The sequence below is a fragment of the Netta rufina genome, assembly GCF_964035555.1.
Source record: "Netta rufina genome assembly, chromosome: 28".
NCBI classification, from domain to species: domain Eukaryota; kingdom Metazoa; phylum Chordata; class Aves; order Anseriformes; family Anatidae; genus Netta; species Netta rufina.
In genome coordinates this window covers 5,101,094-5,118,229 of record NC_140152.1, presented here as the reverse complement: position 1 = coordinate 5,118,229, position 17,136 = coordinate 5,101,094, and the positions used below count along the sequence as shown (strand labels likewise).

Genomic DNA, 17,136 nt, shown 5'->3' with positions numbered 1-17,136 from the left:
CCTGTCCAGGTACTCTTCACTCAGGGCTTTTTTATTTATTTATTTTTAATTAATTTATTTATTTTTTTAGCTGTCTGAAGGGCCCTGGTGCTGGGTGCGTGCCTGCTCCTTAGCCCTCTGCCCCAAATCCCTGCTCTTGGGGTTTAACTCCTGAGGAGAGCGGACAGTGCGCTGCTGGAAGCTCAGGTGCCACTTCTGCTCCTGCAGAAAAGCCTTCGCTCAGCACCGGCTGAAATTCAGGGCCCGCTGGGGTGCCCAGGAAGGATTTTGATGAGCTCAGAGGATTTCAGTTTGAAGCTGTGAGTTCCTCTGGCTGGTCCCTGTTCCCTGTGCCGTGTCTCCTCCTGGCTCAGCTCCTTGCTCAGCTGCTTCCACACCAGGACGGGACAGAGGTTGTTTCACAGCCTGTGCCCAGAGCCCCGTGGCTGCAGTGGGGCCGCTTTGGACCTTTCGGGGTCTGGTTTGTGACCTCGCTGTGCCAAACGCACCACAGGCAACGCCGTGAGGCAAACCGCACTGCTTCAGCAAGGACGGAGACCTCGAGCCATGCTCAGCCCGTTGGATAAAGGTTTTGGCTGCTGCTGCTGCCTTCTGCCCCGAGGTAACAGCTGCAGGGGGGAGCAAATCCCACACCCCAGTTAGCCCAAGCCCTTCCACCCAGTAACGCCCAGTAAGTGAACTGGATCCTGCATTGGTCCACGGCCCCACGGGTGAATGCTGCCCGCTGCCACCTCGGCTGTGGGGCAGGGGCCTGGGGTCGCCCTCGCGGCCGTGTCCCCGCTGGGAGCATCCCAGTCCCTCCCAGTTGGGGCAGTGGGCCCACCCCCACAGCCCCTAGGGGGCCGCGGCCCCTTTAAGGGCAAGTGAGGGCAGGAAGCGCGGCGCGGGGAAGCCGGGCGCGCTTCCGCCCTTTCCCCGTCGCTCTCGCGAGATCCGCCGCTTCCGGCGCGCGGCCCGGCCTTTTCCGCGGCGACCAGGCCAAGATGGTGGGTGCGGGCCGAGGGGGCGCCGCTGCCATCCGGTGCCATCCGCCGCCATCCTCCGCCGGGGGGGGCTCGGGGGGGCTCGGGGCGCTGCTACCGGCTGGGAGGGACCCGGCCTCGTCCCTACCGGGCGCGATGGCGCCGGGCCGGGCCTCCCAGAGCCTGTGGGGAGCGGGATTCCCACGGCCTAGGCCTCGGGCCTGCCATGGCGGGGCTGGGGGGGTGGGGGGTGGGTGAGGGCCGGGGGGGGTCCCGGTGAGGGGTCGTGAGGGGGGGTCCCCGCGTTGCTGACCCCCGGCCCGTGCCCGGCTGCAGGCGGAGGTGGAGCAGAAGAAGAAGCGGACCTTCAGGAAGTTCACCTACAGGGGGGTGGACCTGGACCAGCTCCTCGACATGTCCTAGTGAGTGCGGGGCTGGGGGGGGGGCTAAGAGGGGGGGGGGGGGCCGAACTGTCTGACCCATCTGTCCGTCTGTCTGTCTGTCTGTGTGTCCGTCCAGCGAGCAGCTGATGCAGCTGTACAGCGCCCGCCAGCGCCGCCGCCTCAACCGGGGGCTGCGCCGCAAGCAGCACTCGCTGCTCAAGCGCCTGCGCAAGGCCAAGAAGGAGGCGCCGCCCATGGAGAAGCCCGAGGTGGTGAAGACCCACCTGAGGGACATGATCATCCTCCCCGAGATGGTGGGCAGCATGGTGGGCGTCTACAACGGCAAAACCTTCAACCAGGTGGAGATCAAGGTGAGCCCCGCGGCCGTGCCCTGCTCTCGGGGGATGGCCCAGCACCACGAGCACGTCTGTTGGCTGCCCATAATCACATCTGCTTGTTTTACTCACTTGGAATCTCACATATTTGTGGTCCTGCCCCGTGTTTGAGGGCGGTGGGGGGGTTCTGCTGGGGTTTCCCAGCACGGCCTGGCCCAGAGGAGGGTCCCAAAGCAGCGCTCAGCACCTTTTGGGGTGTGCTGCTGAGAGGAGCCTCGTCTGACCTCGTGAGGTGTTGGTGAAGCATCACAAAAACGCGTGGTGGTGGCACCCGGCCTGGTTCCCTGCCTGCCGTGGGGATGAAGGGGGCTGGGACGGAACAACCCGCAGCACCACCATACAGCTGCTGTTTTCTCTGGGAGCCCCGTTCCTGCTGTTAAAGCCGAGCTAAAACCACGCAGCCAAGCTCCCGCAGCCCGCGCAGGGGCAGAGGGGAGCTCCTCGCCTCGCTCAGCTCCCATCCTGCTCCCAGCAGCAGCCCCTGGGGCAGATCCCATTCCCCACGCAGCGTTTCCAGGGCTCTGCACCACGCTGGGGCCAGAAAAAACGGCTGAATTCGGGGCTTTTGCCAGCGCAGGGAGAGCAGCGCTGTGGCTGCGCCCTGCCTGCAGCGTGGGGGGGCTCCGAGCACCCCTGGGGGGCTGCGGGCGGTGGGGGTGCCGTGCTCCTGGCCCAGCTCCGTGCCTCTAACGCCCGCTTTTGCTTCTCCCGCAGCCCGAGATGATCGGCCACTACCTGGGGGAGTTTTCCATCACCTACAAACCCGTGAAGCACGGCCGGCCCGGTATCGGCGCCACCCACTCGTCCCGCTTCATCCCGCTGAAATAAAACGCAGCTTCGGGGACCTTTTTAGAGGTGTAAATAAAAGAAATTTCGCCCAGCCGCCTCTGCTCTGTCGCCGACCTCGCGGGGGGACGCGTCCTGCGCCCTCCCCTCCTGACGCAGCTCCCAGCTGGGCAGCGGAGCCCCCCCCCGCCCCCCTCCTGCCGTGCTGCTTTCACTGAAAACTCCTTTTTTTATGTAATTCTCTGGCCCTGTTCCTGCAAAACACCCGGCGCCCACCTCCCTGTGTGGGTTCGCTGGGTTAATGACGTTCCCTGTGCTGAAGGAGGCGTCAGGCTGCGCCCCAACGGCCCCGGGGGTGTGGTGACATTTGGGGGGGGGGGGCCTGGTGCTCCCCTGCCCCCTGCTTTTCCCACCCCTGTGGGGAAAAAGCACCTGGGGGGGGGACGGCAGCTCCCAGGTCCTGCAGGAGGGGCCTGATCCTGCCCGGTTTGGGGGAAACTGAGGCACGGAGGGTGGAAAGGGGGGGGTGGAGGTGGCGGGGGGGCTGCTGCGGGGCGCTGGCAGCACCTGGGAGGGGGATGGAGTAAATGGGGTGGGGGGGGGCATTGCCTTTGCCTTTGGGGTGGGGTAAAGCTGTGCCATGGGGTCATGCACACACGGGGGGACAGACGGACAGACAGAAGGACAGACGGATGCTGATGGAGCTGCCCCAGGCACACCTCGCCCGCCCCCCCCCCGAGCACACCTCCCCCCCCCCGGGCCCCCACCGGCTGTGGCCGCAGGTGCCGGGGCTGAGCCCCCCCCCCAGAGCGCCCCCCTCCCAGCACCACGGCACCTACCCAGGGGAGGGGGGGGGCGGCAGGGGGCCGAGGGCACCTTGGGCTCTGAGGGGGGGGCTTCAGCTCGTCCAGAGCCGAGACAGGTTGGGGGGGGGGGGGTCCAGAGCCCCCAGGACCCTTTGTCCTTGGGGAACGGCACTGGGCTGCGCCCCCCCCCCTTTTTGGGCAGCCCCCACGGGGGGGGGGAGGGAAGCGGATTGGGGTCTCCCCACCACCAGCAGCCCCCTCCCCAAATGGGGGTCCCGCAGGGGTTGGGGTGGGCTGCGAAGGTTTTTTTGGGGGGGGAAATGAGACCATCGTGGGGGTCTTGGGGGGTGCCGGGGGGGGATGAGACCCCCGTGGGGGTGTTGGGGGGGGGGGTGTGCCTCCCCAGGGGGGGTCCGGAGGGGGTCGGGGGGGGCGGTGAGACCCCCATGGGGGTGTTGGGGGTGTGTGTGCCTCTTCGAGGGGGGTCCGGGGAGGGGGGGCTCTCCGTGCGCCTCCCCGGCTGCTGCCATCTAACGGCGGCCGAGGCTGGAAAATCCCGGCCCGGGGGGGGGGGCGCGGGGGCGGCGCAGCCGCGGCGGGGCCGGGATGCGGCTGGATGGGGCTGCGGGGGCTCCTCGCCCTGCTCCGCGCCGCCTTCTCCTCCGCCGGGGATGAGGTAGGGAGAAGGGGGGGGGGGGGGGGCACCTGCTACCGACCCCCCCCCCCTCACACACACACATACACAGCTCGGGGGGGGGCTCGGTTTCATCCCGGGGGGGTCTCGGAGCCCGTTGGGGGGGGGTTCGGGGCTGCGGGGACAAAGCGCGGATAATGCGGCTTTGTCGTTATCCCCCCCCCCCCCCGCCCCCCCGTGGATAATTTGGGGGGGCAGCGATCGGCTCCATCAGCGGGTGGAGGGGGGGGGGGGTCTCAGCATCACCCCCCCCCCCCCCACCCAATATCTCCCGATGTCAGCCCACCGAGCCCCACGATCGGCTCGCCCCCATCCCCAAACCTATCCCCCCCCCCTCTCCAAATCACCCCCCCAAAACCTACCCTGAAAATCCTCGCCCTCAACCTCCCCCCCAAAAAAAAAATAAAAATAAATCCCTGCCCCTCCCTGGGCACCCTGCAGCCCCCAGCGCCCACCCCCAGCCCCTACCCACTGGCTGGGGGGGGGGTCCCTGCCCTGGGGGGGTCCCTGCCCTGGGGTGTCTGCTTTATGGGGGGGGGGGGGGCACAAAGGGGGGGGTCCAGAGCTCGGCGTTTGACGGTGACGTGTGCGGGGGGGGGGCGCACGGGTGGGAGCAGCTGGGGGGGGGGGGGCGATGCTGTGCGTGGGCAGGGAGCAGGGCTCAGGGCCCCCCCCGCACACCCGTGGGTGACCCCCCCGTGTTCCCCTGCCCCCCCCATTAGCCCCTGTAACCCCCCCCCGGGCAGGCCTGGCCCCCGGGGGGGTGTTTGCTGTGGCTGGGGGGGGGTCCCCAGGGCCGTGGCGGTCGATCAGCGGGTGACAACGGCGCGGGTTGGTTAACGTCCCGGGGGGGCTCAGCCGGGGGTCGCAGCTGGTGTGGGGGGGGGGGCTCAGATGTGGCTTCTGCTTAGTGGGGGGGGGGGTTGGGGGGGGGCAGCTGCTGCAGCACTGGGGTGGTCTTGCTCTGAGCCCTGGGCATGGCAGGGCTGGGACCCCCCCCCCCCCAAAGTCGTCCCCCCCCCTCGGTGCTGTCACCAGGCTGGTGGGAACAGGGGGGTACTGGTGGGTACAGGGGGGTACTGGGGGGTATTGGGGGTACTGGGGGGTACTGGGGGGGTACAGGGGGGTACTGGGGGGATACCGGGGGGGTACTGGGGGTTACTAGGGGGGTACTGGGGGTTATGGGGAGGTACGGGGGGGGTCCCAGCTCCCCCATGCCTGGCTCTGCCCAGGCCAGGGATGCGCGGCACGGCGAGCAGCGATGGGTGGTGCAGTGCGATGGACAATGCGCTGCAGTGCGGTGCTGAGTGCGGTGCTGAGCAGTGCAATGGGTGGTGCTGTGCAGTGCGGTGCAGTGCAGTGTGGTGCAGTGCAATGCAATGGGCGGTGCTGTGCAGTGCAATAGGTGATGCTGTGCAGTGCTGTGCAGTGCAATGGGTGGTGCTGTGCAGTGCAGTGCAGTGCTGTGCAGTGCAATGGGTTTTGTGCAGTGCAGTGCAATGCAGTGCAATAGGTGATGCTGTGCAGTGCTGTGCAGTGCAATGGGTGGTGCTGTGCAGTGCTGTGCAGTGCTGTGCAGTGCACTGCCTTGCTGCTCCCCCCTCCACCCCCCCACAGCACCAGCCTTTGCCAGCCGGATCCTGCCCCCTGAGCACCCTGGGGGCTTTGGGGGGGGGACACACACCAGATCCGGGGGTGCAGCAGCTGCCGCGGTGCCGGGTGTGGGTGGTGGGAGCGGAGCTGCAGCCCCGGCCCCCCCCCTCCCCAAGTCTCCGCAGCCTCGTCCCCCCCCCCCCGGTGTCTAGACGCTTCGCAAATGCAGGTGCCGCCAGCCCCACCCCGCTGCAGATTTCCAGCGCCGCCGCCAGCGGCTGCAGCCACCCGGCACAAACCCAGGGACCCCCACACACACACATCAACCCCCCCCCCCCCCATCACCCCCCAATACCCCCCCCCAGCTGCAGCAGGAGCCGGGATGGAGGCCCATGGGGTGCCCCCGCCCTGTGGCTGCACCAACAGCCCCCCCCCCCCTATAGCTGGGGGGGGGGGGTCCCAGAGGGTGCCCCCCACCCTGCTGAGGGGCTGCCGTGACCCCCCAGGGGTTATTTGCGACCCCCCCTCCCCGGGCAGCAGTTGGGGGAGGTAAGGGGGGGGTCTTTGGGGCCTTTGTCTCCCTGTGGGATCCCAGCACTGCGTGGGCTGTGGGGTCCCCAGCGGCTCAGGGGGGGCTTTTTTGGGAGCCAAGAGAGGGGTGGGAAGGCCCTCGGGGGTCCCAGGGGTGGCTCTGTGCAGAGCGGGACCCCCCCCAAAATGGGGTCCTGGGGTGCCATTGAGCTGTGGGTGGGGAAGGACAAAGGCTGGGATCAATCCCAGGCACCCCGCAGGGACCGATCCTGGGTACACGGGGGGGGGGAAAACGAGCTGGGGGGGTGATGGATGGGGATGGATCCTCCCCCCCCGCCCATGCACCCCCTGTTTGCACACCCCCTTTGCACCCCCCCCTTTGCACACCCATGGTGCATTATAAAGACGGTGTAGGGCTGCCACCAGCCGGACCCATGGGGTGGGGGGCGAGGGGGGGGGGGCACCATCCCTGTCCCCATCCCTGTCCCCGTCCCCATCCCGGTCCCCCCCCATGCCCACTTGCACCCGGTGCCCCCCCCCCCAGCAGGTGCAAGGAGCAACCCCAGCAGGGCAGGAGGAGGCTGGGGAGGGGGGGGGGAACCCAGCGTGGCCAAAGGGGCACGGATGGAGCCGGGAGGGGGGGGCACAATGGGGCCGGGGGTGCCGCTTGTTGGGGGGCCCGGGGCTGGCGGTGCCGCGGGTGGGAACAAAGCGGGGAAATCGGCAGAAAAGGAGAAGACAAAAGAGAGACAAAGGCAGCGGCGAGCGGGAGCTGCTGCCGGGGTGGAAATCAGGCAGGGACCTTCTGGGGGGGGGGGCAGGGTTGGATCCTTGAGCTGGGGGACAACGGGGGGGGGGGACACAACACCGGGGGTGGGGGCCGGACCCTGCCCCACGGCACCGTCTCCAACCCGGGCACCGCAGGTGCTGGGAGCCGGGCTCGGGGCGCACCCCTGGGTGCTTCCCCAGCCCATTTTCACTGTGTGTTCCCCCCCCCCACCATCCTGCCCACCCACCCACCCACCCCCCTCCCCCGGCCCCCCCCCAGGCGCTGGAGGAGCTGAAGATGTCCGGCTCCATCGCCTCGTACGAGCAGCTGGTGCGGCAGGTGGAGGCGCTGCGCAAGGAGAACACCCACCTGCGGCGGGAGCTGGAGGACAACTCCCACCACCTCTCCAAGCTGGAGAATGAGACCTCGGACATGAAGGTGAGCCCGTGGGGGGGGGTTGGGGGGGGGCTTTGCCGCGAGAAGGGGTCCAGCGGTGGCTGCCCTCCGCGTCCCCTCTGTGTTTAGGAGGTCCTGAAGCACCTGCAGGGGAAGCTGGAGCAGGAGGCGCGGGTGATGGTGTCCTCGGGGCAGACGGAGGTGTTGGAGCAGCTGAAAGGTTTGGGGGGGGGCTACGGGGGGCTTCTGGGGGGTGGGCAGGGGGCCGAGCTGGTTGTCACGCCGTCGTCCTCGTCCCCAGCCCTGCAGCTGGACATCAGCAGCCTCTACAGCCTCAAGTTCCCCGAGGCAGCGGGGGCCGGGGAGGAGAGCCCGCGGCACGCGGCGCCCTGCAGGGACAGCGCCGGGGACCTCGGCCGGGCCACCCTGCGGCTGCTGGAGGAGCTCGACCGGGAGAGGTGAGGGCTGGGAGGGGGGTCTGGGGGGCTGTAGGGCCAGCCGGGGGCTGGGGGGAGGCTGTCATCGCTGATCGGGGTTTTCCCCCCCTCCCCAGATGTTTTTTGTTGGGCGAGATCGAGAAGGAGGAGAAGGAGAAGGTGTGGTACTACGCCCAGCTGCAGAGCCTCTCCAAGCGCCTGGACGAGCTGCCCCACGTGGAGACGGTGCGTGGGGAGACCCCCACCCACACAGGGGGTGCCAGGGGGGTCCTCCACCCCCCCCCAAAAAAAAAAAAATAATCACCCATCCTTTGCTCCTTGCCCCCCCCCAGTTCTCCATGCAGATGGACCTCATCCGGCAGCAGCTGGAGTTCGAGGCCCAGCACATCCGCGCGCTGATGGAGGAGCGCTTCGGCACGGCCGATGAGATGGTGCAGAGGGCTCAGGTGGGGGCCCGGCCCCCCCCGCACCTCCTGTCCTGCACCCGGGGAGCTTCACTTCACCCCCCCAACCCTGCCCACCCCACCCTGTCCCCCTCAAATCCCCGCATCCCCGCACCTAGCGCTGTGCATGAGCGCACCGGCCCCATGCGTCCTGGTCCTGAGCCCCAAGCACCAGCCCTATACGTCCTTATACCCAGCCCCATGCCCCCTGTACCCCCTTGCCCCCCAATTTTTCCCCCTTGCCCCCAGCTCCGGGCTCTCACCCAGCCCCGTGCCTGCCCTTGGGGGTGCCAGGGGGGCTTCAGGGGGGTCCCAGCCCTCCCTGACGCCCTCTTTGCCCACCCAGATCCGCGCCTCGCGGCTGGAGCAGATCGACAAGGAGCTGATGGAGGCGCAGGACAAGGTGCAGCAGCCGGAGCCGCAGGTAACGGGGACGGGGCTGGGGGTCCGCAGCGGGGTCTGGCCCCTGGACCCCCGGGAATGGGTGCGGGGGGGGGGGGGGACCGGGCGCAGCCTCCCCACCATTGTCCCCTTCCCCGTCTCCATTGGCGGTGGCTGTGCACAGGCACAGGCACAGGCAGGGCTTTGTGCGACTCGGGCACCGAAATGGGCAGTTGCCATGGAGACGAGAAGTAGGCCACGAGCAGCGGGCGGCCGCCGAGCTCCCGCAGCGTCTGCCAGCGGCCGAGCCGCCGGGGAGGGCACGGGCACCCCGCCACCACCACCACCACCCCCGGCCCCCAACACCCCCAGCCCACCTCCATCAGCCTTCATCCACCTCCCGTCATCAGCCTCATCCCTCCTCCATCAGCCTCCATCAGCCTCCCTTCCTCCACCATCCCCATCCTTCCTCCTTCAGCCCCTTCTCTCCACCATCCCCATCTCTCCATCAGCCCCATCCCACCGCTGCCCCCAGCCCCTTCCCCCACCTCCTCCAGCCCCGTGTCCCACTTGGACCCCCCCCTGTCGCCAGCCCCCACCCCCCGCCCGCTCTCCTCGCCCACCCTTTTCCCTTCCCGAGCCCGTTCTCGTGGCGGCGCTCCCCGCTCAGCCCAAAAATCCACCCGTGGCACTGAAAAATGTGCAAAGTCCTGGAAAGGCTGCTGGATCTAACGGCACAACTGGGGTCCTGGAGAGCACCCAGCCCATAGGGAGGGTGGCACGGGTGGGCAGGGGGGGGTGAGGGCAGCGCTGAACCCCCCCCCCCTTCACCATCCCGGCCTCTGCAGCTCTGCGGGAAGCTGCCCGGCACGGAGGGGGACAGCACCATGGAGATCCCCACGCACCCTGAGGATGGGGGCAGCAGCAAGGTGAGGGGCAGCCGTGCTGGGGGGAAGCTAGGGGGGGCCGTGGCGGCGCCTGACCTGACCCCCCCACTCATGCACACGCAGGTGGAGGTGGTCTTCTGGCTCCTGTCCATGCTGGCCACGCGGGACAAGGACGACATGTCGCGCACGCTGCTGGCCATGTCCAGCTCGCAGGAGAGCTGCCTGGCCATGCGCAAGTCGGGCTGCCTGCCCCTGCTCATCCAGATCCTGCACGACACCGACCGCGAGCCGGGCCCCCCCGAGAGCCCCGCCGGCGCCAAGGACGCCCGCATGCGCGCCAACGCCGCCCTGCACAACATCGTCTTCTCGCAGCCCGACGAGGGGCAGGCCAAGAAGGAGATGCGGGTGCTGCACGTGCTGGAGCAGATCCGCTCCTACTCGGAGACCTGCTGGGACTGGCTGCAGATGCAGAGCAGGGACGGGGGCAAGGGGCCGGAGGGCAGCGCGGGTATGGGGCTGCGCGGGGCTGGGCGGGGTGGGTGCACGGGTATGAGTGTGGACAGGCGTGTGTGGGGCACGCAGCCACACGTGCTGGGGGAGGAGGGGATGGAGGCGTGTGTCGGACCCCCCCAGCTCACTCCTGCTCTCCCCACAGCGCCGGTGCCCATCGAGCCCCAGATCTGCCAGGCCACGTGTGCCATCATGAAGCTCTCCTTCGATGAGGAGTACCGGAGGGCCATGAACGAGCTGGGTGAGCGCGGGGCTGGATGGGGGTAAAATCAGCAATGCTGTGATGGGGGGAGTCCGGGGCGGCTTTTTGACCCCGTGTCCCATCCCCCAGGTGGGCTGCAGGCGGTGGCTGAGCTGCTGCAGGTGGACTACGAGATGCACAAGATGACGAGCGACCCCCTGAACCTGGCGCTGCGGCGCTACGCGGGCATGGCACTCACCAACCTCACCTTTGGGGACGTGGTCAACAAGGTCTGCGGGGGGGCAGCGGGGTGGGGAGCGGGGCCGGGGAACCACTGTGCTCACCACACTCATCCTCACCGCAGGCAACGCTCTGCGCCCGCCGGGGCTGCATGGAGGCCATCGTGGCCCAGCTGGCCTCCGACAGCGAGGAGCTGCACCAGGTGGGTGCCACCCTGAGGGTACGGGGACGGTGCCCACGGTGGGGACGGTGCCCGTGCCCATGCACCCCGCTCTGCTGCCCTCCCAGGTGGTCTCGAGCATCCTGAGGAACCTCTCCTGGAGGGCCGACATCAACAGCAAGAAGGTGCTGCGGGAGGTGGGCAGCGTGGCGGGGCTGACGCAGTGCGCGCTGCACGCGGCCAAGGTGAGGAGCGGCAGGGGTGGGAGCGGGCCCCGCGGCACGGCCGGGGCTGACGCCTCCTCCCCGGCAGGAATCCACCCTGAAGAGCGTCCTGAGCGCGCTCTGGAACCTGTCGGCGCACAGCACGGAGAACAAAGCCGCCATCTGCGGGGTGGAGGGGGCCCTGGGCTTCCTGGTGAGCACCCTCACCTACAAGTGCCAGAGCAACTCGCTGGCCATCATCGAGAGCGGCGGTGGCATCCTCCGCAACGTCTCCAGCCTCATCGCCACGCGGGAGGACTACAGGTGAGGGGCCGGGAGGGAGGCACGGGGTGTTTGGGGGGGGGTCACGCTCACCATCCTGACGTCCGGACCCCCCCTCCGGTGCCGCAGGCAGGTGCTCCGGGACCACAACTGCCTGCAGACGCTGCTGCAGCACCTGCGCTCGCACAGCCTCACCATCGTCAGCAACGCCTGCGGCACGCTCTGGAACCTGTCCGCCCGCAGCCCCCGCGACCAGGAGCTGCTGTGGGACCTGGGGGCGGTCAGCATGCTGCGCAACCTCATCCACTCCAAGCACAAGATGATCGCCATGGGCAGCGCGGCCGCCCTCCGCAACCTGCTCACCAACCGGCCCCCCAAGTACAAGGACGCCGCCGTCGTCTCGCCGGGCTCCTGCATGCCGTCCCTCTACATGCGCAAGCAGAAGGCTCTGGAGGCCGAGCTGGATGCCAAGCACCTGGCCGAGACCTTCGACACCATGGAGAAGCAGAGCCTGAAGAGCCAGAGCGCGAAGAAGCCGATGCGGCACATGGAGAGCCTGGTGAAGGACTACGCCTCCGATTCCGGCTGCTTTGACGACGACGAGGTGCCCAACATCTCCACCGGCGTGGAGACGGCCAGCGCCTCCGTGCTCTCCATGTTCCTGGGCTCCTCCTTCCTCCAAGGGCAGGCGCTGCCCCGGGCTTTGGCGCAGAGGCGCTGCCCGGAGCCGGAGAAGGACGACAGCGGCAAGCCGGCCGAGCCCAAGAAGCTGCCGCTGCCGGAGGACGACGTCTCGCTGGCGGCCGAGAAGCTGGCCAACAAGATCTCCAGCACGGTGGCCAAGATCGACAAGCTGGTGGAAGACATCTCCACCATGCACACCTCGTCGGACGACAGCTTCAGCCTCAGCTCCGAGGACCACTGCCTGGACTGGCAGTACGGCCCCGAGGAGGCGCAGGAGGCGCGGGCGCAGTCCTGCTCGCCCTGCCGCCTGTCGGACACCAGCGGCTTCGCCAAGCGCGAGAGCCTGAGCCGGGCGCGGGCGCTGCTGCGGCTGAAGACGGCGTACACCAGCCTGTCCAACGACAGCCTCAACAGCGGCAGCACCAGCGACGGCTACTGCACCAAGGAGCACATGAAGCCCTGCACCAGGGCGCCCTTCCTGGACTACCGGGACGAGCTGCAGCGCTACCAGAAGCGGCCCAGCAGGCTCGACCTCAAGAGCATCCTGGGGAGCAAACCCGAGCCCCCCGCGCTCAAGGCTGAGCCGGACAAGCCCGAGCAGAGGGAGCTGCCCGAACGGGGCAAGAAGACGGTGACTTTCCCCAGCCCCAAGGTGCTGGACAAGGAGACGGAGAGGAAGAAGGAGGTGGGCAGCAAGCTCTCCCCCGACCCGCAGGTCCACACCATCAAGCTCTCGCCCTCGTACCAGCACGTGCCCCTGCTCGAGAGCCTGGCCAAGAGCAGCTCGGCCGCCGGCCACCACTCCTCGCTCCTGGGCAGAAAGCAAGCCTGGCTGCCCCCCGCGCTCCTGCAGACAGCCGAGACCCTCAGCAAGATCCCCGAGAAGCTGTCGGCCCAGCCGCCGGCCGCGGCGGAGCAGGAGTCGGTGCAGAAGTACTCGGTGGAGGACACCCCCATCTGCTTCTCTCGCTGCAGCTCCCTCTCCTCCCTCTCCTCGGCCGACAATGTGCTGGACGGGCAGAGCCACAGCGAGAATGACCTCGACAGCGACTCCTCGCTGGAGATCCTGGAGATGGAGGACGGGGACGGGGACGCTGAGGATGGGAGGCAGGAGAAGGAGAAGGCAGAGCTGGGTCCGGCGGCGGCAGTGGGGATGTCCCAGCCCATCACCATCCCCTTCCCGAAACGAGACAAGGTTTTCCTGCGGGAGTCGTCCCCCTCGCGCCAGGAGGACCACACGCCCTCCAGCTCCTCGGAGAACTACATCCAGGAGACGCCGCTGGTCATGAGCCGCTGCAGCTCCGTCAGCTCCCTGGGCAGCTTCGAGAGCCCGTCCATCGCCAGCTCCATCCAGAGCGACCCCTGCAGCGAGATGATCAGCGGCACCATCAGCCCCAGCGAGCTGCCCGACAGCCCCGGGCAGACCATGCCGCCCAGCCGCAGCAAGACGCCGCTCTTCGAGCTGGGCTGCCAGCCGGAGAAGGAGACCAGCCAGTTCAACATCCAGTGGGAGAACAACGTCAAGAAGTTCATGGAGATCACCGACTTCAAGGAGCGCTTCCAGCTGCCCCAGGACCTGGACTCCATGGTCTATTTCACGGTGGAGAAACCCAACGAGAACTTCTCCTGCGCCTCCAGCCTGAGCGCCCTGCCCCTCCACGAGCACTACGTGCAGAAGGACGTGGAGCTCAAGCTGATGCCCACCTTCCCGGAGAAGAACAGCCTGAACTTTGTGGCGCACGAGAAGCGGGAGGAGCGGCGGGAGGAGCGCTACCTGGAGGGCCGGCGGCGTGCCGAGCGCCCCGAGCCCGCTTCCGACGACGACATCGAGATCCTGAAGGAGTGCATCAACTCCGCCATGCCCTCGCGCTTCCGCAAGGTGAAGACCTCCCTGCTCTCCGGCCAGGTCCTGCACCCGCAGACCAAGAAGCCCGTCCACCTCCCTGTCTACATGCTGGTGCCGGCCCCCACGCACCCCGCCGTCCCCAAGCATCTCCGTGCCTCCACCCGCGACCTCTACAAGGACGACGACTCCTTCACCGACTCGGCAGAAGGGACCCCCGTCAACTTCTCCAGCGCCGCCTCGCTGAGCGACGAGACCCTGCGCTGCCCCAAGGAGGAGGCCGAGCCTCCACGGGGCGCGGGGAGGAGGCAAGAGGCGGGGGCCGTGGCCTCTCCAGCCCGCAGATCGGCCTCGGGCAGCTCGGCGCCCACCCGGGCGAGCTCAGCCTGCAAGGGCAGAGCGGGCTCGAGCCGGACCAGCCCCGTGCAGCCCAGCAGAGGCCAAGGCGTGGAGGGGAAGCGGGGCCAGCCTCCAGCCAGGACGGAGCTGGAGGTGGAGAGGAGCAGCAGCCCCAGTGCCCGGCCCCGCAGCCTACCGGGGAGGAAGGATGCTCCGCGGGAGGACGGGGACCGTGGCGGGGTGGCCTTCCAGTCGCTGTGCCACACCACGCCGACGGAGGAGGCCGTCTACTGCTTCTACGAGCACGACTCAGATGAGCCCGAGGTGGGCAGGGAGGTGCCTAGGAGCAGAACCCAGCCCGGCCAGGCGCCCCGCAGGGAGCGCTGCGGTGGCTCCGTGCCCAGGAAGGAGCCCGAGCCCGGCGCCCGGCTGGCCAAGGCGAAGGCCAAGCTGCAGAACAACCTGATCGCCGACGAGACGCCGCCGTGCTACTCGCTCAGCTCCTCCATGAGCTCCCTGAGCGACGCCAACCCCTCCGAGGGCGAGGAGCGGGGCCAGCCCTGCGGCACGGCCCCCCGGCAGCGCCCTGCAACGGCGGCGGGGAGGGCGCGGGGCAGCTCCCCCAGCTCCCCCAGCCTCAATTCGGAGGACGACCTCCTGCAGAAGTGCATCGGCTCGGCCATGCCAAAGCGCCGGCGGCCCTCGGCGCGCCGGAGGACGGCGGAGCGCAAGCAGAAGCTGAAGGGCGGCAGCGGGAGGGAGCGCAAGGCGGAGGCCAGGCATCGCCCCGAGGACGGGGGCTCGGACGGCGGCTCGGACCTGGACAGCGTGGAGTGGGAGGCCATCCAGGAGGGCGCCAACTCCATCGTCACCTGGCTGCACCAGGCGGCGGCGTCGCTGTCGCGGGAGCCCTCCTCCGAGTCCGACTCCATCCTCTCCTTCGTCTCGGGGCTCTCAGTGGGGTCCACGCTGCAGCTCTCTCTGGACAGGACGGAGAAGAAACGGGCCGGGAGCGCGGCCGGACGGGAGGTGGAGAGGAGGGAGCACGCCAAGAGCTGCCCGCAGGGGAAGAAGGCTCCGGGCGCACGTCCCGTGGGCAGCGGCAGCGCCAGGGTGGAGAGGAGCTCGGCCCCCACGAAGCCCGTGCCCAACCTGCCCGTGGTCTTCCGCGGCAGGACGGTGATCTACATGCCCAGCCTGGCCAAGGACGCCCCCAGCCCACGCTCCACCCCGAAAAAAGCCCCCGCGGCCAAGCCCCAGGCGCCGGCAGCCAAGAACCTGTCCCTGAGCCAGCAGCGCTCGCGCAGCCTGCACCGGCTGGGGAAACCACCCGAAACGGGGGACCTGGCGCTGCCCAAGCGCAGCACCACGCCGCCCGCACGCATCGGCAAGGGGCCGCCCTCCTCGGGCTCGTCCCGCACCTCCACCCCCTCGCAGCACGCCCCCAAGAAGCTGCCGTCGCCCTCCCAGCTCGCCAAGCAGGGCCCCACGCCGGCGGGCAAGGCGGGCGGCTCGCCCTCCCCGCCTGGCCCCCCCGGCAAAGCCCCGGCCCCCAAACCCGCGGCCCCCAAGCAGCACAAGACGCAGAAGTCGCCCGTCCGCATCCCCTTCATGCAGAAGCCCAGCAAGAAGGTGCTGCCGGGCCGCGCGGCCATGCCGGTGCTGGAGGAGCAGGAGGGCAGCAGCAAGGCCAAGGGCGGGGGGCCGGGGGGGCCGGGGGGCGGCCGGCTCAACCTGGTGCGGATGTCATCCGCCCGCTCCAGCGGCAGCGACTCGGATCGCTCCGGCTTCCTGCGGCAGCTCACCTTCATCAAGGAATCCTCCAGCCTGCTGCTGCGGCACCGCGCCGAGCTCTCCCCGGCCACCTCGGTGTCCTCGCTGGCCCGCGGCGCCTCCCCGCAGCGCAGCCGGGCCGCCCTCCCCGCCGTCTTCCTCTGCTCGTCCCGCTGCGAGGAGCTGAAGGCGGCCAAGCCGGCGGCACCCGGACCGCGGCCGCAGGTCCCCAGGGCGCAGCCCGGCTGCAAAGCCCCCCCCGGCCCCAAGCCCCCGCGCAGGACCAGCTCCGAGAGCCCGTCGCGGCTGCCGGTGAAGACGGGCGTCCCCGAGCCCTTCAAGAGGTACTCGTCCTCGCCCAACATCAGCGTGGCGCGCAGGACCAGCAGCCCGTCCTCCGTCCTCTCCGCCTGCTCCGAGGCCTCGGCGCGGCGGCGGAAGGCCGGCGAGGGACCCGGGGGGGCGGCGGAGAAGCCGCCGATGATGATGATGAAGGGCACCTGGCGCCGCATCCGGGACGAGGACATCCCGCACATCCTCAAGAGCACGCTGCCGTCCTCCGCCCTGCCGCTGGTGAGCGCCGCGGAGGAGCAGCGCCCCGGCCCCAGGAAGACCAGCGACGCCGTGGTGCAGACCGAGGACTTCTCCACCACCAAGACCAACTCCAGCACCTCGCCCACGCTGGAGAGCCGCGAGGGACCCCAGCGCGCCCGCGACGCCGAAGCCCAGGCCCCCGCCAAGGCCGCCGTGCCCATCTCCTTCGGCCACGAGGCGCCGGCCGGGACCTTCCCCGCCAGCCGGCACGGTTCCCCGAGCCGCGCCGCCCGCGTCACCCCCTTCAACTACGTGCCCAGCCCCATGGTGGTGACGGCGGTGGCCGACAAGGCGGTGGAGAAGATCCAGGCGTAGGCAGCCACTGCGGGTGGAGCCTCGGCACGGTCCCGCGCCGGGGCAGGATGGACCCCGCGGAGCCACAGCGCCGACACCCACCCATGGGTGCTGCTGCCCGTGGGGACGGAGACGTGGGACAAGTGGAGAGCAGCGAGTGTCACCCCGGCCCTCCCAGCTGCGGGTTTTATTTCAAAGCAGCCCCCACGGGATCCCCCGCTGAAGACCTGGCAAAGCCTGGGGGACCCATGGGTGGGGGGCCGGGGCTGACGGCTGCGCTCGGGCGCTTCTCGGTGCTGTCTCCTCCTGCCGACGGGTGCCCGGCGTGCTACAGCCCTGGGGCGAGCGGGGGTCGTGTCCCCCACCCCGCACACGCACCCCGGGAGCACACCAAGCCAAGCCTTAATGCCAGGCCCCCGCCGCACGCTTCTGCTCGCACACCAGCACCGGCTCTGCCAGGCATCGCAGCGCCTTTATTGCCAGGGACGGGGACATCCTCCCCTGCAGGAGCACTGCTGGGGCAACGCAGGGACAGACAGGGCTGGGACGTAATTTTTGCTGCTTGAGGCT

The 17,136-nt window shown here is 69.3% G+C and overlaps 2 protein-coding genes across 2 annotated transcripts; both read left to right on the top strand.

Annotated features, from left to right (window-relative positions):
* The first annotated feature begins 941 nt into the window (after positions 1-941).
* On the top strand, positions 942-2,620 carry RPS15 (ribosomal protein S15). The gene is made up of 4 exons (XM_084302485.1): positions 942-986; positions 1,299-1,384; positions 1,482-1,716; positions 2,455-2,620. The coding sequence occupies exons 1-4, from the start codon at positions 984-986 to the stop codon at positions 2,566-2,568; spliced, it is 438 nt and encodes a 145-aa protein (XP_084158611.1). The 5' UTR covers positions 942-983; the 3' UTR covers positions 2,569-2,620.
* Positions 2,621-3,948: 1,328 nt separating this feature from the next.
* On the top strand, positions 3,949-16,587 carry APC2 (APC regulator of WNT signaling pathway 2; the record flags this gene model as incomplete). The annotated part of the gene is made up of 14 exons (XM_084302617.1): positions 3,949-4,008; positions 7,199-7,357; positions 7,445-7,773; positions 7,869-7,977; positions 8,085-8,198; positions 8,542-8,619; positions 9,425-9,505; positions 9,587-9,971; positions 10,119-10,214; positions 10,305-10,444; positions 10,519-10,596; positions 10,683-10,799; positions 10,867-11,081; positions 11,169-16,587. 14 exons carry the CDS (start codon positions 3,949-3,951, stop codon positions 16,585-16,587), a joined length of 7,380 nt encoding a protein of 2,459 aa, XP_084158743.1.
* Positions 16,588-17,136: the final 549 nt, after the last annotated feature.

What these genes read in the sequence shown, in the direction of transcription:
- RPS15 (XM_084302485.1), top strand. An exon ending in CAGCTCCTCGACATGTCCTA is followed by an intron (nt 1,385 to 1,481) that starts GTGAGTGCGGGG and finishes GTGTCCGTCCAG; the next exon opens with CGAGCAGCTGATGCAGCTGT. An exon ending in TCAACCAGGTGGAGATCAAG is followed by an intron (nt 1,717 to 2,454) that starts GTGAGCCCCGCG and finishes CTTCTCCCGCAG; the next exon opens with CCCGAGATGATCGGCCACTA.